At 42.0% G+C, this 25,169-nt stretch overlaps 1 protein-coding gene across 5 annotated transcripts in view; it reads left to right on the forward strand.

Moving 5' to 3' along the window:
- The window catches only part of LOC147233188 (abl interactor 2-like), a 50,474-nt gene that overhangs the window by 18,571 nt on the left and 6,734 nt on the right, over positions 1-25,169 (forward strand). For 2 of the 5 annotated variants that reach the window (XM_086147770.1, XM_086147766.1), the window contains exons 2-7: positions 2,024-2,191; positions 14,795-14,971; positions 15,258-15,275; positions 15,885-15,988; positions 22,867-23,019; positions 25,004-25,128. In XM_086147770.1, the coding sequence (XP_086003896.1) occupies positions 2,024-2,191; positions 14,795-14,971; positions 15,258-15,275; positions 15,885-15,988; positions 22,867-23,019; positions 25,004-25,128 (745 nt within the window). The remainder of the gene's footprint in view (positions 1-2,023; positions 2,192-14,794; positions 14,972-15,257; positions 15,276-15,884; positions 15,989-22,866; positions 23,020-25,003; positions 25,129-25,169) is intronic. The other 3 variants (XR_015106254.1, XM_086147767.1, XM_086147768.1) reach the window with 2 other exon arrangements.

Genomic DNA, 25,169 nt, shown 5'->3' on the forward strand with positions numbered 1-25,169 from the left:
CTCTATGTAAGTTCTCCGGCATGACACACCCACAAGAATGAACGTACTCACACAGATGGCCACACACTTATTGATGCAAGCTGACACGTTACACACACACACACACACACACACACACACACACACACACATGCACGGTTCTCCTAGTAAAATGATGAATTTGACATTCCTGCACAAATCACAGGATTGTGCTGTGTGTGTGTGTGTGTGTGTGTGTGTTGGGGAGAATGGGGAAGGAGGGAGGAGGTGAACCAGAACATGTACTGTCGCATTGAATTGGAAGGCAGATGCACAAACACACACACACACACGCACACACAAACACACACACACACACACATACACACAGACCTAGACAAGTGTAATGTAAAAAGAATCTTCAGGCCACTGTAGGTCTTTTCATCCAGTCATTACTAACCCTCGGTTTTACACACCGGCGTTTTTGCCTCACTGGAAGCAGTCGAGGGATTTCATTGCTCATTATAAGGTTGTGCACATTTGGTCGTCCCGGCTGTGCACGGGGTCTGTAAGATCAATGCGGGTAGACGATAAAAATGTTGAGGAACGTGAGCAATGGGAATCCGCAGGGACGTTTTTGATCAAATTTTAAATCGACCTGCAAACGAGCCTCGGTGCACGAACACACAAACAAACAAACTCGCAGGCTTTTCTGCGTTATGGCGTTGTAGCGTAGCGGCGGTCGTGACTGCTACTCCGGGTTGTTTACATCATTCATCGTTGTGTCCTCCCATAATAACACTTTTGTACTTTTTTTCAGTCAGCTAGCCCTCATTATGGTTCCCAAAAGGTTATAAATGCCTGTGCTAGTGGTGTTAAGAAGATGTTTAGAATTCCAGTCAATTTGAAGAAGAAAATAATAGCTAAATATGAGAGAGGTGTTCATGTTACAGATCCATCCAAGCATTACAACTTGGCTAACTCAACCATTTGTACAATCCTGAAGAAAAAAGATGCACTAAGGTCGGTTGATGTGTCAAAAGGGGTGACTTGGTTCACAAAGCAAAGGTCTCAAGTCTTAGAAGAAGTAGAAAACTTTTTGCAAGTTTGGATTAACGGAAGACAGCTCGCAGGAGATAGCGTTAGCATTAGCGAGTGTCTCGTGCAATAAGGCTTTACTTTTGCAGGTTTAGTGAAGGAAACAAGTACAAGGGTGGCAAGAAGAGAAAGTACATCAGACACACAACAATAATTATGTTATCTTCAATTCCTTTCTGTATTTTTTTTCACAAATAAAACCATAAAAAAGTTTCAAAAGAGTGCGGTATGTTTTTTGCCGCTTGAGAACAGATCAATGGGGTTTACATTGATTTCAATCAGAAAAATGGATTCGGTCCGTGAACATCCCGGTTCAGGAACGGAGTCAATGAACAAATTAAATTCGTAAGCTGATAATAATGTACATGATCCAATTTGTTTTTCGTCAAAGGTCATTTGCCTCAGCTCTACGTCGTTTCTCTGAATGTCCAAAAGTGCAAAAATCTGAGTCCAGCTCATCACCACTGGAGGTTCAGGGTCATGTCAGACGCGTTTGTGTCTGCAAACGCAAGCTGAATGAAATATGTGCCGTCAACAGGAAGGCGGGACTCGTCACTGTTTTGTGTTTCCCCGTCACTTTGCGTTTTCCTCACCGGGAGCTTGGCTTCGGCATCTCAACGCTCACAGCTGCGACAGGAGGCTGTCGAAAGAGGGCGGAAAAAAGAATTTCAACTATTTCAAGGCTTTGTTTTAAATTTTAAGACTCAAACCTCGAAGAGAGTCTGAATCCAGAGTTTGACCTCTTTTCGGGCGATAAGGGTTGTATGATTATAAATTGTTCTTCCCAGAAAATTTCCTGATATGAATTGTTCATCTTTTGTTTAATTGTAAATTAATAATTCCAGTCGCTACTAAATCCAGTGGAGCTTTTAGGTTTGAATTTCTTCGTCCTTGTTCGTCCCTCCCGGACCCATATTTCCCATTTTTCTCCGTATGTTAGCATAATGGTGATAATGTTCTCTCCCAGTCCGCAGACAAGCAGCGGGCGCTGGAGGAGACGAAGAGCTACACCACGCAGTCGCTGGCCAGCGTCGCCTATCTCATCAACACGCTGGCCAACAACGTGCTGCAGATGCTGGACATTCAAGCCTCGCAGCTCCGCCGCATGGAGAGCTCGGTCAACCACATCTCGCAGGTCAGTACAAAGGGGACGGGAAAAAGTCCCTTGGGGTCGTCGCACAGAGTCAGAACTATGTGGGCGAAATTCGTGATCGTGTACTCGGTACCAAGTAACGCTGAGTGTGGCGGCCTGGGATTCTTCCCAAGAGGTTCGGGCACTTAAGACAATGGAGGAAAAGCAATTGACGGTGAAAAGTAGTCTGAGTGCAGAAGCATGTTTTTTTTTTAACTGTATGATTTTGAAATATGCAAGGTTTGGTAATATATGATTGTCTTTAAAGGGAACCATTATACTTACGCTTTACGGCTTGTCTCAGACTGGAATGTGTTGATAATAAATCACCAAGAATTAATATTTCTTTAAAAATCACAATTTAGAACATATATTTTAATCCTGGGGTTCTGCCATTGTTTTACTAGCACAACACATCCTGGGTTGTTGATGTATGGAGGTCGCTTGTGTTATTTTTGACTTGGCACAGTATGTTATATACGCTAATAGTGCCACATGGTGCTGCTTTTGGGTGCAATTTCCAGTTCAAGGTAAACAAAGGCACTTATGCTAGGCTACACACCTTTCCAAGGGACAAGGAGAGAAGAAGGGAGTGCAAAATTGCTTGTTATATATGCTAATAATGGCACATGGTGCTGCTTTTGGGTGCAATTTCCAGTTCAAGGTAAACAAAGGCACTTATGTTAGGCTACCTACCTTTCCAAGGGACAAGGAGAAAAGAAGGGATTGCAAAATTGCTTGTGGACATACACAACTTCCTAATAGCCATGGCCTTTGCCGCTTCTCTATGGATGCATTAAACCAAGCTAAGCTGCTGAAGGAGCTCACAGATGCAAGTTTGAAACAGAGATTTTCTTTCACAAGCATACAAACGGTCCTCGTGTGAAGCCCGCTCGCTGCAGGTAGGAGACGCTGGATGTTCTCCTGCGAGGATGTCAACAACCCACTACTGCAGAAGTAGTATCCGATGGTGAAAGACCGGAAAGGTCACGGAGGAAGCTGACGCTCAGTCAGTAAGTCTTCAGTGAGCAGCTGATGACAGAAAGTGGAGCTCCTCACAACAGACGCTTTCTTTCTGTTAGCATAGCAATGCAGTTGCAGCACGCGCACCATCTTCTTCAGCCGCTTCTTGCCTCCTCGCGTCTTTGTTCATCTTCGTTTTAAAGCTCATTTTGAATTCCATCTTCAGCATTCTTTCACATCTGTCGGGTTCAAAAGGGAAGGGTTGCACAGATCACATGTTTTTGCACCGTACGGTGAAATGAACGGGACAGAGTCACCCTCGTGACATACCCATCTCTACCCAGCACTCTGGGCAGTGCTTTTTTTGTATAAAAACTAAGATACGTTTTTATAAAAAACATATCTTTTTTTATTATCGATTTTATGTTGATCAAATAGGACAATAACGTCTTGGTAACCATGGATCCCTTTAAAAGTGTTTTGTTTTTTACAAAACAAAACTATGACAGTTTGCATCATGAGGCTATAAAATACATCTCCTGTTTTAGTCCCCCCAAAAAAAAACAACAGAGATTTCCTGAATGACACTTGGTTGACCCTAATGTTCTCCACTCTGCACCAAATGGGAAAACTAGATGAGGGAATTTATTCATTCATGCATTCATTATGTATGCGGCTTATTCTGCACTCGGGGTCGCCGAGGGTTGGAGGGGGCGAGACTATTCCAGTCGTAATTGGGCGAATGGCGTGGTTCACCCTGAACCGCTAACCAGTCAATCACAGAGCCACATACAGAGACAGACAACCATTTATTTCCTCATTTACATATCAGATAGAGATATACTGTGGAACCTTGACTTACAAGTGCATCAGCTCGCGAATGCTCTGAGATACAAGCTGGAGAGGTGTTTTGCTTTATGATACGAGCGGGATTAGCGTTTGACACAGACGCTGTCCACGAAGTGGCGTTTAAAGACAGTCCGACATGCCATCCGCCACTTCAGGGGTGGCCAACCAGTCAGAGGCTAAGAGCCACAATTTTTATTGTGTTACTACAAAGAGCCACATCTTACACATGAACTGCCGCACATGAACCCCCTTCGGTCCACTCTCTCGCTGTCTCTTCCACACAGAGACCTCTGTAAATGTCACACATCATCATGATAATGACAAAAAGCCATTCCCACAGAAGTAAGGCCACAGGCCAGTCATTTTCAACCATGAACACTGTTCATGTCTACAAACAAAAATATAATAATTTGCAACATCATTTTTTCTCTTACCATGCATATTGCTTAGTGGGACTTCTGGCATTCCTTCACGTCCGTCTCTCAGAACAGATTGATGTTTTGATTTCACATGTTTCAGGGTAGAACGAAAGGGACTCGCAGACATATGTTGACCCGTTTGACATTTGGGTACTTTTCCATTGGCATACTTTTCCAGAATTCAATAGTCAGGTTTTGACTTGGTCCTCTTAACAAAGATCGATTATCTCCAACTCAGACGCGGCCTCATCTGTGACCAGTGGGGGATACAAAAAGCCCATATCCGCATTAAACGGGTCGTCGAGGAACGTAACTGTAATGTCATTTTTGGAACAACTGTGTCTGCTTTTTCTGCCTGACCTTTCAAAGCGACCAACTTGTGCTTGCGATGTTCAGGCCCCTTTGGAAATTCCTGCTCGACGTTAGCATGGATTTGATGTCTTGAAATGCGCCAATGATCCCTGACATATAAAGCAGAATGGCTTACCATTACATTCAACAAAAAAACACTCTCCCCGCTCTGTGCATTTTTTCCCTTCCATTTGTGAGAATGCCGTGGGTGGCCAGGCCTGCACCGCAAGGTAGCCTAGCAAAAATCATGAAACAACGTGTGCCTGTAGTGTCCATGAAGAGCTTGAGAAGTTGTTGTTGGTGAGAAAGGATGACGGAGAGCATCATCTGTGAGAAGACTGGAGACATTAATGGGGATTTGGTGTAGCAGATGGCAGGGATGTCAACAGACAAGGTGTGAATCATTCAAAGCCAGTCAGAGTTGGATGGTTTTAACAAGAGGAGCGAGATTCACTCTGTAGCTAAATGGAGTTTGGCAATAAAGTGTAGCTAACTGTGTCAATTACATTTAATGGTACATTGTAGCGTTAAGTGTGTCGCCAGTAATGCTGGGTTTACACTTTAATGATTCACGCGGTCGCAGACTAAAAACTGAAAGTTGTAAACACATTTTTTGGAGTTTTACTGGTGTCACAGCGCAGTTTTGATCTTGATCGTAATCTGATCAGTCTTTTTCTAGCCTTGGGCTTCCGCCAGTATCAAACGTGTTTGTCATTATCACAAGTTTTTTGGCTAATCAACAACCAGTAGATGAGCAGGAACAAGAAACCTGGTAGACAAACAATCACCAGAGCGGTATTAGCAGCAGAGATGGTATTTGTCGATGGTATGGATGAACAGGAACGGCGGAGGACGTCCTGATCAATATGGAGCGTCCAGAAAAGGGAGCGGATGGTGGAGCTGTTGGCAAAACAGCCCGGCTTGGACCATCTCAACTCTCAAACACATTGCTTCTCAAATAGCGGTGCGCCCCAGCGGGGAACGGGCTTATTTTTGCTGGACTAGAATAAAGTGTAGAGCAGGAGATATGAAGTGCACAAGTGAACAAACCCTCAAGAGACAACATGGAAAAAAATATTTAACAGGGATGATAAGAAAGGTGGTGAGAGACGGAGAAAAGGAGATAAACGAAAGTCACCTGAAGGCTAAGACGAGGAAATATGACATAAGAGACGAGTGTGTTTGCTGTTTATAAAAAAAAAAGGGTCCTGAGTTAATGTTGTTGATCAATTTGAATTATTATTTATTGATTTTATTTATTTATTTTTCAGTATCAAATGTTTCAGACGGTCAAAAAATGTTCATAATTAGAACTTAATTGTTTTAATTAATCAACAAATTGATTCACTATAAATCTTTTCTGATACAGACTGAAGAACAATGTGAATAAATTATTCTTTGTTGCAAGTTACTCCATATTTCTTTCCTTTTTTTCTTTCTTTAATGCAAATTAGAATACAATGTTATGCAGAGGTGTACAGATAACAATTTTAGAGACAAATTATACTATTTATACTTGCGGCAGAGTGTGGTGGGGGCTTGAAATGTTTTCTTCTCCCTGGAGGGGGGCGTAACAGAAAATAATTGAGAAGCAGTGCTCCAACAAATCACTACCGAGTGGAGAAGGAAAACCGATGGACTGAAATAGCAGAGATTCTGCTAATAACATTGCATGGTGGGAAAAAATTGCTGAAAAACTAGTTATAGTCCTGTAAATAGTGACCTTGTAAGATTCACAGTCTTCATAAAAATCTCGATCTCTTAACTTAAAACTCTTAAAAATAGTCATTAGATATGAGCGGGTGCTATATGATAGCTTTCCATTAGGCTTTTCCAAATCTTTTCAAAGTTTTCTCCTCTAGCTTAAGTCAAGTGATTGAGCATGAAATGAAAAACCCCAACCTCCACCACCGATCTCCACATCTTTGTGCGATCTTATGTAAATTAACGTGATAAAAGCAATTTATTTCTTTAAAGACTTTTTTTTATTCTGTCCTCTTCTTCTCCTTTTGGCTTTCCCTTCAGGGCTTGCCACAGTGAATTAACCTTTTCCATCTAAGCCTATTCTCCGCATCCCCTCTCTCACACCAAGTAACTTCTAATCCTCTCTCATTACATCCATAAATCTTCTCTTTGGTCTTCCTCTAGACCTCTTGCCTGGCAGCTCCAATTCCAGCATCGGTCTACTAATATATTCACTATTCCTTCTCTGTACATGACCGAACCATCTCAGTCTGGCTTCTCTGACCTCCTCCCATGTAACGTGCTGTTCGTCTTATACTCATTCCTGATCCTATCCATCCTGGTCACTCCCACAGAGAACTTTAGCATCTTTATCTCTGCAACCTCTAGCTCTGCCTCCTGTCTCTTCATCATTGTCACTGTTTCTGGGCCATACAGTATCACTGGTCTCACCACCGTCTTGTACACCTTTCCTTTCTGGCTAATAGTCTTCTATTGCACGGTACCCCTGATACGTGATACTACCACTCCAACCTGCTTGAACCCGTTTCTTTACCTCTTTTCCACACTCTCCGTTGCTCTGGACTGTTGACCCTAGGTGATGAAATCCCTCAACTTCTTGATCCCCACTCCCTGTAGCCAAACCCTTCCACCTGGTGTCCTCTCATTCACACACATATCCTCATAACCATCATTCATCTCCTTTCCAGAGCATACCTCCACCTCTTTAGTTGTTCCTCAACCTGTTCCCTGCTCTCACTACAGATCACAATGTCATCTGCAAACATCATGGTCCATGGGGATTCCTAACCAACCTCGTCTGTCAGCCTGTCCATCACCACTGAAAACAAGAAGGGGCTCAGAGCTGATCCCAGATGAAGTCCCACCTCCTCCTTGAACTTCTTTGTTATACTTATAGCACACCTCACCACTGTATCAGAGCTAGCATAGATGTCCTGCACCAGTCTAACATATGCCACTCCAGACTTCCTCATACAATACCAGAGTTCCTCTCTTGACACCCTGTCATATGCTTTTCTTAGGTCTACAAAAGTGCAATGCAGCTCCCTCTGACCTTCTCTGTACTTCTCTATTAGCTTTATCAAAGCAAATACTGCATCTGTAGTACTCTATTTAGGCATGAAGCTATACTGCCGCTCACAAATGTTGACTTTTGCTCATCTAGTTTCCACTACTCTTTCCCATAACTTCATTGTATGGCTCAACAACTTTATACTTCTATGGCTACCGCAATTCTGCACATCCCTCTTATTCTGATTCAGAATAAGAGGGATGTGCAGAATCACATCACTCTTCTTCTCTATTCCTCAGCCATCTTCTCACTCTCTATGATCCTGTTGAATAATCTAGTGAGAAACTTCTCTGCCTCTCCAAGACACTTCCATACCTCCATGGGTATATCATCAGGACCAACTACCTTTCCACTCTTCATCCTCTTCAATGCCTTTCTCACTTCACTTTCACTAATCTGTGCTACTTTGCGGTCTACAATATTCACCACTTCTACCCTTCTCTTTCTTTCATTTTCCTAATTCATCAGCTCTTCATAGTACTCTTTCCATCTTCCCATCACTTCGAGCATCTGTCAATACATTTCCCTCTCTATGTACTGCCCATCATTTCCTGTAGATCCTTCCCATCTCTGTCTCTCTGTTTTGCTAACCTGTATAAATCATTCTCTCCCTCTTTCTCTCCATCTTTACAGTCCAACCGAGCATACAAGTCATTGGACACCCTTTGTTTTGCCTTTGCCACCTGTATCAATACCTTATGCTGTAGCTCCCTGTTCTCCTGTCTGTTCTCTTCAGTCCCCTCAGTATCCCACATATTCTTAGCTAACCGCTTTCTCTGTGTATGTTTCTCCTGCACTTCCTCATTCCTCCACCAAGTCTCCTTATCTACTTTCCTTCCAGACGATACACCGAGTTCTCACCTACCTGTCTCCCTTATCACATTAGCTGTAGTTGTCCAGTCATCTGGAAGCTCTCCCTGACCACCCAGACCCTTTTTCAACTCCTCTCTGAAAACCATACAACACTCTTCTCTTTTCAGCTTCCACCACTTTGTCCTCTGCTGTGCCTTTTTCCTCTTGATCTTCCTTGTCACCAAAGTCATCCTACAAACCAGCATCCTTTGCTGTCTCACCTACCACTACTTTGCAGTCAATGATCACTTTCAGGTTACCTAGTCTATACAAGATGAAGTCTACCTGCGTGTTATAAGTTACCCTATGTTCCTGTCTTTTCTGGAAAAAAAAGGGTTCACTACAGCCATTTCCAACCTTTCAAAGTCTACCACCATCTGTCCCTCTGCGTTCCTATCCTGTTTACCAAATCTGACCATCACTTTTTCATCCCCTCTATTTCCAGCACCAACATGACCATTGAAATCTGCACCAATTACCTCTCTCTCACCTCTGGCTATATTCTGCATCACATTATCTAACTCATTCCAGAATTTCTCCTTCTTTTCTAATTGACATCCCACCTGCGGGGCATAGCCACTAACAACATTGAGCATCACACCTTCAATTTCCAGTTTCAGACTCATAAGTCTATCTGACATTCTTTTCACCTCCAGAACATTCCTAACAAACTCGTTCAAGATAACCCCTACTCCGTTTCTCTTCTTGTCAGTACCATGATAGCACAACTTAAAACCTGCTCATAAGCCTCAAGCCTTGCTACCTTTCCATCTGGTCTCCTGGACACACAGTACATCCACCTTCCTTCTCTGTATCATGTCAACAAACTTTCTCTTCCTGTCATAGTCCCAGTGTTCAAAGTCCCAGATTCTTACCTTTCCTCTTCTCTCTCTGCTTCCAAACATGCCTTTCCCCTCTCCTTCTTTGACTCACAGTAGCCCAATTTCCATTGGTACCCTGCAGGTCATCAGTACCAATGCCTCTACCGATCCAGTATGGGATATGTTAGGTTTGAATTGTATATTTGGTTTTGGCAAAAGTTTGTGCCCCCCTGAGGCTCCATTGAAGTCTTTTTTATTATGTACGACAATATTTGGTCATTACTTGTCATATATAAAGCACATTTTTCTTATTTAAAAACACATGACAAAACCGGGGGGCTGGATCAGATTAATAGCTTTTCAGTTCATTTTAAAGGGGAAATTTAATATGATATACAAGCATATTGAGTTACGACCTCAGTCATGGAACAAGTTAGACTCGTAAGTCAAGGCATTACTGTACAATGATTCGCTGTCATTTACACGTCTTGGCAATTTATGGCATGTTAACCTACTGCATGTTTTTTGGACTTTTGGAGGAAACCGGAGAACCCAAACAAACACGGGGGAATACGTGCAAGCCCCGCAACCAAATGCTAACTACTGCGCTACTGTGCCGCCGCCAGCAGAATTCAATTTTCAAATGAAGTTTACCAAACAGGGAACCATAAGATGAAAACAACAAAAAAAAGAACAGTATTTTGACAGAAAAGTAGGAACGTAGATTCAATTCCAACTGCTTTTAAAAAAAAAAAAAAATCATCGAACATTATTAATTCCTTGCAGGAGTTCGCTTTTAAGCTAATGAAGGAATGGTTCGTAGACATCTGAGTGCACTAGGAGAAAACTAGGTTGTCCCTGAACTGCGGCACGAAGATTTTACATAACACTCGTACATCTCACACTCGAGCTGGCTCACACTCCCAGAACAAACCAGCATGCTGCGCATATCAAACACTTCCACCACTGGCCGAATGAACTCCCAAGTTTCAACCCCCGGCTTCGGGTCTATGGGGCTACCATCTACTTGGAACCCAGTGTAATCCCAAAACTCTGCATGCAGAAACGACGCCTCGCTTCCACTCCCTCCCCCCCAAAGCCAGACAGGGTCACATCTGCTCTGTCGGCGGCGAGTCCCCCCCCCTTGAGGAATCACGCTGATGCCGATTTTTCTTTTCTTCCAAGTACATTTCACCTTTCGAGATGTGCTCATCGACTCCGCGGACGATTAAAATGAACCAACCAATTGATTTCTTCACCTTCACAATCACCTCCTGCTCATCTGATCTGAGGTTTAATGCTTTTGTTTGTCTACGAACGGGATATACTAATACCTTGACTTACAAGTTTAATTCGATCCATGACTGAGAACTTAACTTAATTCTTCTTGCATAACAAATTAAGTTGCCCCACATTTTAAACCATATTAATCCCATTCAGGTAACATTTTGTTGTGTTTTTAAATAAGAAAAATGTACTTTATAAATGACAAATAATGCATAAAAAATGAGAATGCAATGAGGTTCGTGGAGTTTTTTATTCTACTCCACGAACGCACGCACTCTACTAGCTTACTGGCTACACACTTGATGTTACAATGTATTATTAAATGTAATTTGCATGCTATGCTACATTTTTTGGCTGAAATCATTTAACGATGGATTGAACGCCGTTCTTCTTTTTAAAACAATCAATGACTCATCCGTTGACGTTCCAGCCATCCGCTGCACGAAATCCCTGTAAATGCCTCCTGCCTTTAAGTTAAGGGACTGAGATTTTACAAAGAGTGTGAATCTTACAGGGTCACTATTTACGCGACTACAACTAGATTATTCCAGCAATTTTTCCCACTATGCAATGTTATTAGCAGAGCCTCTGCTATTTCAGTCCGACGCTTTTTCTCCTCCACTCGGTGGTGATCCGTTGGAGTGTTGATATGGTCCAAGCTGTTCTCCCAAGTTCTCCTCTTTCTGGACAATACATATTGATTGAGACGTCCTTCGCCGTTCCAGTTCATCCACACTGCCAACAAATACCGTCTCTTCCGCCAAAACCGCTCTGGTGATTGTTTATCTACCAGGTTTCCTGTGTGCGGTTTTCTTGGAGCTCATCTGTTGGTTGTTGATTGTGATATGTCACTGTAAAGACTGAAAGACTTGCGATAATATCAAACACGTTTTATATTGATGTAAGTTCAAGTCTAGGAAAAGACTGCTCATATTATAAGATGACATATTATAAACTTCCAGTTTTTAGTCTGCAACCATGTGAATCCTAAGGTGTAAGCGCAACGTTACTCGCTACACACTAAATGCTACATTGTGTTCCTAAATGTAACTTGCACACTATGATCTACTTTATTGCTAAACTCCATTTAGCTACGGAGTAAATACCGCTCTTCTTTTTAAAATGATCAAACCGTTTCTCGATTGGCTTGGAATTACTCTTCCGATGCCTCGTCCGTTGACGTTTGCAGCAGCGAATCCCCGTAAATGTCCCCTGCCTTCTCACAGATGATGCTCTCAATGACAACAACTTCTCCTTATCTTCATGGACGAGTTGAGAACACATACACACACTGGGAAAATCAACTGGGCTACAAAAATGAAGGCCTGAGATACTCCCAGTTTATGAGAGAGGATAATAATTTAGAATTACAGAGATTATCATCCATCATCAGACAGTATTTCTCTGTCTTCCTGCAAAAAACACAGCAGGTGGACTTTGAGTGTTTTAAATTGACGGTTCTGCTGTCTTCCCTGAGGAGGTACACAGAGTTTAAATTTTGAAATCCCACCCAGGCGCACAAAGAAAGCGTTTGTGTCCAAGTCACACCTCGAACGCGGCGTTGTCCTCCAGACCAACAAAATGTCCCAGTGTGCATTGAAATCAGTCCTTTCATCGGGGACAAAAACCGTGTCGCTGTTAACAAAGTTTAGTTGTGCAAATAAAGCCGCCGTTGTCTGAGACTTCATTTATAAAATGTGCGGCGGAGTCTATTCACTGTCGCCTTTTTGTGTTGTACAGTTAGTAATGCAAATTGTGGCTCTGTGTTTCTTGTTATCATGCCAGCTGAATTAAAGTACTGTGGGGTGAAACTTTTTGGACAATATATAATAGAAATAACAACTTTACACAAACATTTAGACATTTTAAAAGATACAATACTGCAAAATAGTGTAAATAGTGCCAGCTAAAATTTCTGTTGTTCCCTCAATGTCTTTTTCCCCCCGACCTGTACATTTCTGATTTCCTCCTGCAATCCAAAAACATTCATTGGAGTGTTTATATGTGTTTATATGACCTGTGAATGAGGGAGTGAATTGTTGCATGTCTGTATATCATCACTTTTTTTTTCGTTTGCAAGCTACTCTTAAAATGATCAAATCAAAATTATCTACCACACACACATGCATACATATACATATACATATACATATACATATACATATACATATACATATACATATACATATACATATACATATACATATATCTTCATATACATATCTTCTAGTTTGTCTTCATTTTCCTTTCAGCTTTTCCCTTCAGGGGTCGCCACAGCAAATCAACCTTCTCCATCTAACCCTATTCTCTGTGTCCTCCTCTCTCACACCAACTATCTTCATATCCTCTCTCATTATGTACATAAACCTTCACTTTGGTTTTCCTCTAGACCTCCTGTCTGGCAGCTCTAAATCCAGCATCTATCTACCAATATATTCACTATCCCAAAACCATCTCAGTCTAGCTTCTCTGACCTTCTCTCCAAAACATCTAACATGTGCTGCTCCCTCATTCCTGCTTCCATCCTGGTCACTCCCAAAGAAAACCTCAACATCCCCGTCTCTGCGACCTCCAGCATACATGTTCATGCATACACAGGTCCCTCTCAAAAAATTAGCATATTGTGATAAAGTTCATTTTTTTCCATTATGTAATAATAAAAATTAAACTTTCATATATTATACATTTTCATGATATGCTAATTTTTTTGAGATAGCAATTTTGGGTTTTCATGAGGTGTATGCCAAAATCATCAGTATTAAAACAATTAAAGACCTGAAATATTTCAGTTGGTGTGCAATGAATCTAAAATATATGTAAGTTTAATTTTTATCATTAAATTATGGAAAATAATGAACTTTATAACAATATGCTATTTTTTGAGAAGGACTTGTATGAATAAGAGAGTGAATGGATGTTTACCTCTGTCTGTCACTTTGACTTAACTTTTGGCTGCAGGTATTTTTATTTATTTTATGTAACTGTATTAATCCCTTGAGGTCAAATTCCTCTCTGCATTCAACCCATCATCGATTAACCACGATTAGTTAGCTGCCATTTTGAGCCGCCAGGGGAGCAATTGGGGGTTCAGTATTTTGCTCAACAACACTTCGACACACTAGGAGGATGTGGGAACTAAACCAGGAATTTTCGGTTCTAAAGATGATCACCTTTCCCCCCTGTGCCAGCCCCCCCCCCAAAATTGTTATTTTGTATTATTATTGCATTGGCCGGGAATCGAACCCGCGTGGCAGGCGAGAATTCTGCCACTGAACCACCAATGCTTTCATATATATTTCAATTTCTTCACGAATCATTAAAATAATGACAGCATACAGCCAGATGATGGAATTTTTGGTTTGCTGCCGGTAGATAATTTAAATCGGCCAAATTAAGTTAAAAAAAAAAAAATTATATTATTCATAAATAGAAGAGGGACTCAAATAGATATTGACTATTTTGCTTAAAAGTAACCATCAACCCCCAATTTTTTTTCGAACTTCAATATGTTTTGTTGCAAATAGAAATGTAATTTTGTTTTTTCTTCGTTGAGTGGTAAAAGTTGCCGACACCTGCACTAGGTTTGATTTCCGGCGGGGGAATATTTGTTTCCGAGGATGATTACCACGCTGCCCCAATGTGACACTAAACATTCATTGGGTCACACACAAAAGGGTGCACTTCACTCACATTCACATTTAACCACTATGCTAACGGGCCTGCAAAAGTAACATTTCCTCAGTCAGCCAGCAGTTGTCATGAGAAAAGTATTGCTTTGTCTGAAGGAGCTGCAGAGAAACAAAAGAGGACCATCTTCGCCAAAGTTCTGCACAACAATTGACTAGCAATGGCTCCACTCTTTATTTACCCTGCAGGCTTGTAATGGCGGTTCGCATTTTCGGAAACACGTTATTTTTCTATATATTGTTACAGTTTGGGGGGTTTGTTATTGTCTTCATTTTGTCAGATGAATGAAAACCAATCTGCCGCGACCCTCTTGTCCTTCCAGACCGTCGACATTCACAAGGAGAAGGTGGCGAGGCGGGAGATCGGCATCTTGACCACCAACAAGAACACGTGCCGCTCGCACAAGATCGTCGCTCCGGCCAATCCGGAGAGGCCGGTGCGCTACATTAGGAAGCCCATCGACTACAACGTGCTGGACGACATTGGACACGGCGTCAAGGTGGGAACAAGGATAGGACTTTCAAAAAAAAAAAAAGGTGACCCATCGGAGTCACCCAGATCAGGAGTGGTCCAATAGTCAGTGTGTCTCAGTAAACTCAGGTGATGAGCGGGTGGAGTCGATTATCTGGTTATATTTTCAGGTTTTACGTTTTATTGAAGTGCCGCTTAGTGTGCCATAGTGTTACTCTGGCATTTTGCGCTTTTTTGCCCCCCCCGGATGACGTTTCTCCCCTCTGTCTCTTTCTTTTCCCTCCTCTTCTCTTTGCTCTCGTTGACGCGTTCAGTGGTTGTTGAGGTTTAAGGTAAGGATTCACGATTCCTCTGCATGAAAACAGCACAAAAACGGCATTATAAAGAGAAGCCAGTAAATGGATTTAGATTAATCAGACAGCGAGCCCAAATGTTTCTTTTATTTTGATTCCACAGCAGCAGGAAAATGTGCAAAACAACCTGCGCGTCATCCTGTTTGCAAATTCCCCTTGTGGAATGCAAAGTGGAAGGTTCCTCCTTTTTTTGAGCTTTTTTGAAATATCGACTCCTAGAATTTTCCCTAACCGTCAGAAAGTTGGGGTTTATATGTTGACGGATTGAACCAGTCGTGTTTTCTGTCGGATGTGGATGTTCAAAAGCACACTTTTTCATGTGACTTTTTTTTAATTATATTTTTTATTTTTTGTCATAACAAAACAAAAATAATCTAATAAATGTATTAAATAAAAATAAACAAAACAAAAATAATTTAATAAATTAATAAAAAAAATAAAAAAATAAATTTAAAAAAATAAATAAATATATATATATATATATATATATATATATATATATATATATATATATATATATATATCCCCCCCATTATTTATTTATTTATTTATTTGTTTGTTTATTTGTTTATTTATTTTGTCTGGCAGGTGAATGGTCAGCAGAACCCCAAACTAGGAGGGGGTCTATCCAGGTCCAACCCCCCTAACCAGAAACCACCCAGCCCTCCCCGAGCAGGCAGGAGCATCTTGGGGTAGGAAATGTCACACACACACACACACACACACACTCACCCTCTTTGCAGAACGGAGAAGTGTGGATGGCGTTTCGGTTGTAATCAAAGTCGATGTGGCAACGAGAGTATGAGAATGAACAAGATAAGTCAGTCAAACTTTATTAATAGAATACAAACCAACGTTCTGACAACTCTGTTCACACTCCAGAACAAGTTAGTGCATTCACAACTATGATACCGTACGTACCGGTAGCTCTTGCTGCTATTAGCGCCGCTGTTGTTTAAAACAATGCCATTTCCAATCAATTTGTCACAGTTCAAAGCGTTTCATAAAATGAAAGCACCAAGAAGGACCGCCTCTAAATTCATTGATATTAAGTTCCCGTGTTTGTTCTCTAACCGTAGCCATCTCACTTTGTTCCCTCGGAAACTCTGTTTAGTCTTTACTTGGTCATCTTGTTGCTTCCTCCACTTCTGCACCATTGATTCTGTTGAATTCTCTCGCTGCTACTCTATTCCCATGTTATACCGCGTGAATGATAGCCTTGAGTTTCAGCTCTGAGTCGTAAGCGTGTCTCTTGAAATGACCAGTTTTGGGGTCTTTACACACAAATGGAAATGAAAATGTACACTTTGCGCAGTCAGATATCCCAGTATGCACGGCGCGCCACTTCTTCTATGGGAGAAAATGGAGTTCGTGGCTCCTTCCCGTAGTTGCGAGACCTCTTGCGGCTCAATATCGATCCATATATAAGGCGCACTGGATTATAAGGCGCACTGTCGTTTTTTTGAGAGGATTATAGGCTTTTAGGTGCGCCTTATAGTGCGGGAAATACGGTACATTCAAAGGTTCTGTGAGAATTTCAAGATTGAGGGACCAGCCAATCACAACTAATCAGATCTGGATTTATGATTTATATTTGCAAAAAAAAAAAAAAATTGGCTTTTTACTCATCCATTGAGTGAGTGAATGAAATTTTTTTCCCTTCCCGTCCTTGTTTCGGGGCTTCCAAAGATGCCTTCAGTCGATTGTTGCTTTTATTGCAAAAGCTCCAGGAAATCCCTGGTGTTGACCTGTTGTGTCGCCTCCGCATTTCTGATTTATATCGATTTCGGCTTTATCGGCGGCACAGTGGCGAAGTGGTCACAGCCTCCGCCTCAAAGGTTTTTCTTGTTTAGATTCCGACTGGAGGTTAATTGGAGACCCTGCATTATCCAGACGTACGAGTAAGAGGAGTGAATGGTGTCATGTGACTATATGACGTGTGAATGACTATCAGAAACTGTTGACAATCCTGATAAAAGTCCATCAGGGTTTTTTTTTTCTTTTGTGAAGGGCATCGGACGGATCCAGGACTTTTCCCTTGACTTTTCACGCGAACATAAAATGGGTCAAAGCGGGCCGATGTGTTACGAACATGCTGCGGTTGTGTTTGTCTGCAGTGGAAGCATCCTGCGGCGAGGTTATTAGACAGAGGGGATGACATCACTCGGGCACACACACACACACACACACACACACACACATACACGTAGACTCGGAGGAATAACGTCATGCATTGTGAAAGCTTGTTGTGTTCCGTCTCCTCAAACATGTAGGTCATTCAACCGTGGCTCTCCCTCCCTCACTCTTGCCAACTGCAACCTCCCACCTTTTTCTTTGACTGAGTTCCTCCCCCTTTATGTCATAATAATGTTCCTCATCCCACTTTCATTTTTTAACTTATGTCATCACCAAGACGGACTTTTCGCTTTGTGCAGGCGTAAGCCATGTTCCCCTCTAAATCACTAAAAATGTAATAAAAAAACATACAGAAATGAAGCGCAAGAGCGAAGGTGTTGGAATGGAAGGTCTTTAAAAAAAGCAGAAACACCTTCACTCTGTGAGGCTTAGTTTATCTGTTTGCGCTTCATTTCTGTGTGTTTTTTTATAAAATTGATTTAGAGGGGAACATGGCTTACGCCTGCACAAAGCGAAAAAAGTCCGTCTTGGCGGTGACATAAGTTATAAAATAAAGGGGGATGAGAACTATGACATAAAGGGGAGGAACTCAGTAAAAGAAAAAAGTGGGAGGTTGCAGTTAGCAAGATTGAGGGTGGGAGAGCCACGGTTGAATGAGCTACGTGTTTGAGGTGATGTTGTTTCTGCTTTTGCTAAGCCTGATCGACTGTAGCGTGACTAAAATGACATGTTTGACATGATCTTTCCTGTTTTTTTCATTGTTGATAACCTTGAAAATTCAATTTTCTTTATTTCTCACCCTGGTTTTCCGACTTTCAACTCCCGAATCACCCGGATATAAGGCAGCAGCTTGTGTCTTCATGCCTGATAAACTGAAACATCCAACACAGCTGTTGCTCAGCTTATTACACGTCTGAAACATCCCCGGAAAATGTCAAGAGCTGACCAGCTGTGTGTTAAATGTTCAAAGTTGGCATTTTACTCGGCAATGGGAGTTTTCATCTCCAATTTTGTGCATCGGATTTTTGGACTTTTGCGCTTGTGTCTGAATTATTAGACTTTCTTTGCAGATTTAAATGGGGAAAATCACCAACTTGTTGCTTAAGGCGTGAGATGCAGCGCCCTCTAGTGGCGAAGCTGTGAATTACACTCAACCCTCCTATTAGGTGTCCTTTCCTTGATGAGATAAACAAGTGTGTATTCAATCAGGAAAAAAAAACTTCCCTTCCTTCAGTGGTTCTGCTTGTTTCCTCCTGTCCAGGTTTCTGTTTGCTTCATCACACAGATATGATGGTCCGATATCGTATGTGTGTGTGTGTGTGCACGCGTGTAATTGCATGACATGCCAGCTGGCAGGGTCGGTGTTGGCTGACCATATTGGTGGTGTCAGTGTTTCCTCCTGCTGGTTGTCCGCCTGTTTCCTGACACTGAATCTTAAATGTGTGTCAGAGTTTTATTTTTTTTATTGGTGCATAAAACAGGCAAAAGTATAGAGAAATGAGACATTACTTGACCCCTCCTAAAAAATAAGATTAATGTACCCGACGGCTGTAGAGACAGTGAGCAAACACTGCAGAAGCTCTGACATTTTGCTCCAACAGGCCAAATCCTTTTCGTTACAATTAGAAGGAGGAAAAAAAAAACCACACACAAAAAATACCTCCCATCCAATTTCAAGCATCATTTTAATTTTGGGTCGAGTCGCTTCTCCTCTAATGGCTCATTTCCTTTTTTGCATAATTGTATCCAGCTGGAACCTCATGTCAGAAAAAGGGCGGGTTGAATGATATACGACAGGCAAGTAATATGGTGGACACAACATATATCATAGCTTTACGTTCGCAAATAAATACTTATTCCAAATAATAATTTGTACTTATTTTTCCTTAATTGATTTTAGCATGATGACTTTGAGGACTTCATAAATTCTTAAAGGACTTCAAAAGAATGTGTTGTTTCTGACAGACCTGGATGGTCCTTTTTCTTGTCCATTTTTTCAGATTCCTGATCACAATCCTTTCTTTTTTTTATTCTTATTATTTTTTTTCTAATTCTCATATCCCTATGCAGGAAAGGATATGATAACGGCATTTTTTTTTTCTCAGAGTACCAACGTAACAAAAAAAGCTAGAGATGAAGCGGTTCGAACATTGAACAGCGTTAAACCAAATTTAGCCACGCTCAAGCACTCGCAGCTATATTCATAACCCTTAACATTTTGGAGAAACAGCACGCGTCTTCATAAACTTAGCCAAAAAAGTGCTTGCATTTAAGTCTCTAACACAAATACGGAGAGAGAGGAGCTATTTTCCCGGAACAGCTCACGAAGTTTGCGCCGAGTTAAATAGCACTGCTATTTTTACACACCGTGCAAAACAGTACTGTGCAATTAGAATAAAAATTGTATTTTTGACAGTAAGTATATTTTCCCATCCCGATAACCATTTATGATAATTTAGAGGGAAATTGCAGATTTCCCTTGGATACCCTAAATAAGCCAGATGAGTAAATAGTTGTATGTCTCTTGTATGTCTTGTATGACTTGTATGTCTCTAGCGGTATGAATAATGACAAAAATTATTATTTAGGTTGAAAGTAAGGAGGGATGCATGAGTTGCATGTCTCTATATCAAGGATGTCATCAGCATATTTGTTGCCCTCAAAATGCCACCTGTAATGGTAACAGTAGAAATGTAACTAAATGCAACCAAATATAATGTCAAATAAATGTAGCTACTTCTTAATGTTAATAACAATGTATTACTCATTCAAATCCAAAATGATTGTACTCTCTGACAACTGACGCTGCCTCAAAACACCAAAGAGATACCGTTTTTTTTTTCCTCAAAGCACAAACATGTATTGACCTTCCCATCTTTATTGAAACAGCCTACTTTTCTCTTCCTGGACATTTAGAGATCATTTGTATTTCTCAATATAATTTGTTAAAAATGGCATTGTTGTGGATACACTGCAGTCTTTTGGCGGGATTGCTGTCACTTAACATGATCGGCATGAATCGTGGAAAATGTAGTTTATGGTCAATGCACACGTTTTATTTATTTATTTTAACACAATCGGACCTTTTAAGACGCTCTCGCGGGCCACATTTGGCCCCCGGACCTTGAGTTTGACAAATTTGTTCTATATGAGGTGGTAAGGGAGGGTTTATAGTAGTATGTCTCTATCCTGTGATTGGCAGGATGAACTGCCTCTCACCCAATGACAGCTGGGATAGGCTTCAGCGCCTCCGCGTCCCTGAGTGCAGCGTAAGATGTGTAGACAATGACTGAATGAAAGACAGTTGAAATTAGGAGGTTGTAGATGATAGATGCCTCTCAACATAGAGCGTGTCGGATCAGTCCCGTAAAAGCCTACGTGCCTTTCGACTGAAATTTCAGACAGCTGTGGGTCCTTTTCCGGCTTTTGGTTCATTCCGGCTTCGAAAACCACAGTCGCAGATGCTTGAAACGTGCTCAAGAGGAAAATGTGGTGGCTGAGATGCGTCGGAATGTGTCTTTATGGAAGTTCATATTTCACTGGTTACGTTTTCAAATGATCTCCATCTTTGTCCGACCCGAGATGAAAGTGGTCTGTGTGTGTGTGGTGATCTCAACCCAAAAAACCCCGCATGAGCAGATAAGCTACATTCCTTCAGGACAGGCGTTGACTTCCCATTGAATCCCCAGAACGTGTCTATGAAGGCTCTCCGTCATCCAAGTTGAGGTCAATCAAATCTTGTCGTGGCAATTGGATTAAATGTCCTTTTTTTTCTTCTTCAATTCTAGTAGACCATGGGGAGTTCATGGTTGGGTTGCGGTTGGACGCTGGTCCAAGTCAAGAAGATTTGTTATGTTAATAAGTGAGTTTTGCAAGGAACTTGGTTGATAGGGGTTGTTATGTTTGTGTTGGTGCCATTTGGAGAACAAAAGTACGAACTCTTTGGACTCACCTGAGTTGAATTCTGATTTTGTAATCGTAAGTTGTAGATAGCGTAAAACAGAAGAAGTCTGTTGGTTAACTTGGGCTTGGACTTTGGCGGTAGTCCCCAGTGCTTGGTTTGGGTTTTTGATCTCTCTGGGTGAGTTACAGGGATCTGGTGTATTCATCTGTCTTGGAACTGAAAGAGCGTCCCTCGTCCTTAGAGTGTTAGTGGACCGTGAAGGTCTGATCTGAAGAGGTGGCTCTCCTGTGTTTGGGCCGTATGTTTGTGCAGAGGTTGTTTTGCCTTTCCAATAAAGAGGTCATTACACTCTACATTGCACTTAACGTCGTACACTACATTTGCGATCTTGTATCTGGGTGTTCTTTCTTTTTGGTGAACCAAGGCTTTGTTTTAGGACACATGGATCAAACTCAAGGCTACATCTAGCGAACTGAGCTTTGATACACTTTCAATTTTTACTGCATTTTCATTTTTGTATTTTTTTCAATTCATGTTTGTTTGGTTGTGGTTTGCGTGTTGAAAAATCTTCCTGATGTTTCTGAAAACTAATTTTTTTTTCCGTCTTTTATATAATTTATTATCTGATTAATATTGCTTTAGTGGCACTAACCTATAGGCTTTGTTAGTTCCAGGTTCAATACTGCAATAGGGTAATTTCAACCAGATTCCACGAAACCGAACAAGTCAGGACATCAAGTTGTACCCATTTTTTCAAATTTTGGGTTTTTTAGGGTACCCAAAATTTGGGTACCCCTGCCTTGTGTTGCGGGCTATGAAATGTGACAGTATTTGGTGTTTGCGGGAAACCCCTATTAATTTTGTCCTGATACTAGCAGCATATTGTACCGGGCATCAAGGTTTGCGTAGTGGTTTGCACTTCTGCCTCACAGCAAGAAGGTGCCTGGTTCCATTTTCGAGGGCTTTCTTTGTGGAGTTTGCTTGCTCTTGGATGTATGTCTATATATGATCTGTGAATGGGAGGGTAAACTGGTAGTATCTCTTTGTATGTCACCCTGTTATTGACAGGCAACCGGCCCAGGGGGTACCTTGCCTTTGCCCAATGACCACTTGGAGAGGCTCCAGCCCCTCCTCACAACTCTGAACGCAGGACAGGTGGTATAGCTAATACCATACATTGCTGGTACCAAACTCCCAGACCTGTAACCCTTCTTTTTTTTGGTATATTTGTTGGTCATACTGAGTCAACCAGATGATGCACAGGTATGACACGGTCATACGGTTACAAATTTGGTATCTTTGTTTTGACGTGCTGTATTACTTAATAAAGTTAAAGATATGCACTTTTACCGGTGGATCCTGGACTAGATCCGAACAAGTGACTACAACTGAGTTCGGCATCGTTCGTGTCGTGAATTTACATTGATGTTTCGTTCCAGGTTAATAGGTTGGGGAGGAGGTGCTCCGCCGCCATCGGGCAAATTAACCTCCGTGATAACGTGTTCTCCACCTCACCTCTTGCATGTACAGGAAGAACTCCCCCTACAGGACACTGGAACCAGTTCGCCCCCCAGTGGTACCCAATGATTACGTGTCCAGCCCAACCAGAAATAGTATAACAGGCGGGCAGCTCCCAAGTCCGGTCCGCACAGCCACCCTAAACCACCGCCCTCGAACCTACAGGTAGCCATGTCGCCGTGACAACATGGCTGTTGGAAGGAAGCTACATGCCCAGTATATCACATGGCAGATCTTCAGCCAGCATGTCCTGAAAAGGGTGTTTTCACTCCTGTGGTCTATTTACGCCAGTTTCAAATCTGGCGGGGAACGTAACAAGAGTCCTGTTTAAACTGGAGGTGCGAAAACACCCTGAAATATCATGATTGCAGCTTCTGCATAACCTCCTTTGCGCTTCCATCCGTGTTATTTCTGATTTTCATGAGGAGACATAACGAGGGGCAAATATTTGGGCATTTGATGGAAACAGGGAAATTAAGAATTGAGAGCGCAAACGGCTAAATTCGCCACCATGGAGTTGATCAGGCGTCACTTTGTCCCAGTTTCCCTCTGAAAATGTGCTCCCGTGTGTGATCACCTCACCGCCGACTCAAATGACCTCGGCTTCGCCTCCGCTTTGTGCTTTTCGTCCGCGAACCGCCGCCGCTCAGTGTTTCTTCTGGGTTTGTCGCTCCATTGGAAACTGTAACTTGCATTGAAACCCCGCAGTAAAGCGCAGGGCCCAGTTATTGAGCCATAAATCATTGACCATAAACGGTCACAAATTTAAATTCAACAACGGAATGATGATAGTAATCTAGTTTGAAAAGTTGCCTGGAAAAATGCACCAAGCAGCTTATTCTCTGAATGTCATTCACACCGCAGGGGCGTCTCTGCAGGGTCCCAGCTGAGAGCGCCTTGTGAATCCAGACACGAAGGACCAAATCTTGGACAGTTTTTATCCTCATTAGATATCGGAATATCTCACACGGCAATGATTTTCTGACGCCGTGGGGTAAATAGCCGGAAAAAACACTGAGCCTTCTGCTTCCATCCTCGCAGCATCAACTAACTGACTAACTGATGGTCTTCTCACCACACGGATTTACTTTCTCTCCTCCTCAGATGTTTGACAGGTGAGGCCTGTTGCTTCTCTGGACCGGGAAACAAAAATGCAACTTTTTTCCGTTGCGAATCAAAATGCACTCGAATTGGTTTTTTTGTTTTGTTTTTTTATATAGAATTCAACATCGTTAGTTACAGATTTTTAAAATGATGGTCGATTGTAAAGAAATCGGTTCCATTGATTTCGAGCTCAGGTGACGAACCCTGTCGAGGTTTGTTAATTCGGCTGAAATATTCTGCATCTGGAAGTTATTTCCAATATTTCTTCATCCAGTTCACAAGCTGAACTTTTCCACTTTTCTTTTCCTCTTTCTCAAGTTGCATTTCTCCCACAGATATTAATACAATATAATTTGATGAAATAAACAAATAAACTTTGAAATTACATGATATAATTGATATATATATATTTTATATTTTTAAAATACACCTTAATTTCAAGTTTTTTTGAACCATTATGCACTATTCTGACTTTTTGTACTTTTCAAAATCGCCGTTCTGCCAGAGATCCCCTAGGCCCAATCAAGCGGCTGCCTCAGACATTGGCCCCGCCCACTGCGCGTGGATTCGGCCAATGAGGTCGCTGATTTCCTCTGCTCCTGATGTCCAGGTCACAGAGTTCCCGCGGCTGTCGCTCTACGGTTCCCTCCGTCGTTCCCTCCGCCGCCGGCCGATCTGTTGCTCCGTTGTTCGCATCTCCATCCGCCTGCTTCTGTCGCTGCCTCTTTCTCATTTGCTAGTTTCCGTCTGACATCACGGCCCTCATTTATCAAAACGAGCCAGAATAAAAGATTTTTTTTTCTCGAAGAAAAATCGGGCTCATTTAATTTGTCATCGGTGGATGTTTCAACCACATTTCACATCAGGTCTTACGCAACAATTCTCCGCGATGATCCCACTGATCTACTTGTTTCTATGCAAGATTGATAAATGAGGGCCGACATTTCTGTCTCTTTTAATTCTTCAAACTGGCTCAGCGTGGCAAAGGTAGCATTAAATAAAGCACTAATGTATTCACTTTGTGTGCGTTTGTGTGTGTGTGTAGCGGCAGCAGTGGAGGTAGTCACCCGAGCAGCAGCAGTCGCAGCAGCAGCAGGGAGAACAGCGGCAGCGGCTGCGTCGGCGTTCCCATCGCCGTGCCGACGCCATCCCCACCCTCCAACTTCCCAGGTGCCAAACACCCGCACGCCATTGAGTGACAGTCTGCCAAC

This window comes from Fistularia commersonii, chromosome 6, assembly GCF_037954325.1.
Source record: "Fistularia commersonii isolate RoL2024-O1a breed Wild chromosome 6, RoL_Fcom_v1.0, whole genome shotgun sequence".
Lineage (NCBI taxonomy): Eukaryota > Metazoa > Chordata > Actinopteri > Syngnathiformes > Fistulariidae > Fistularia > Fistularia commersonii.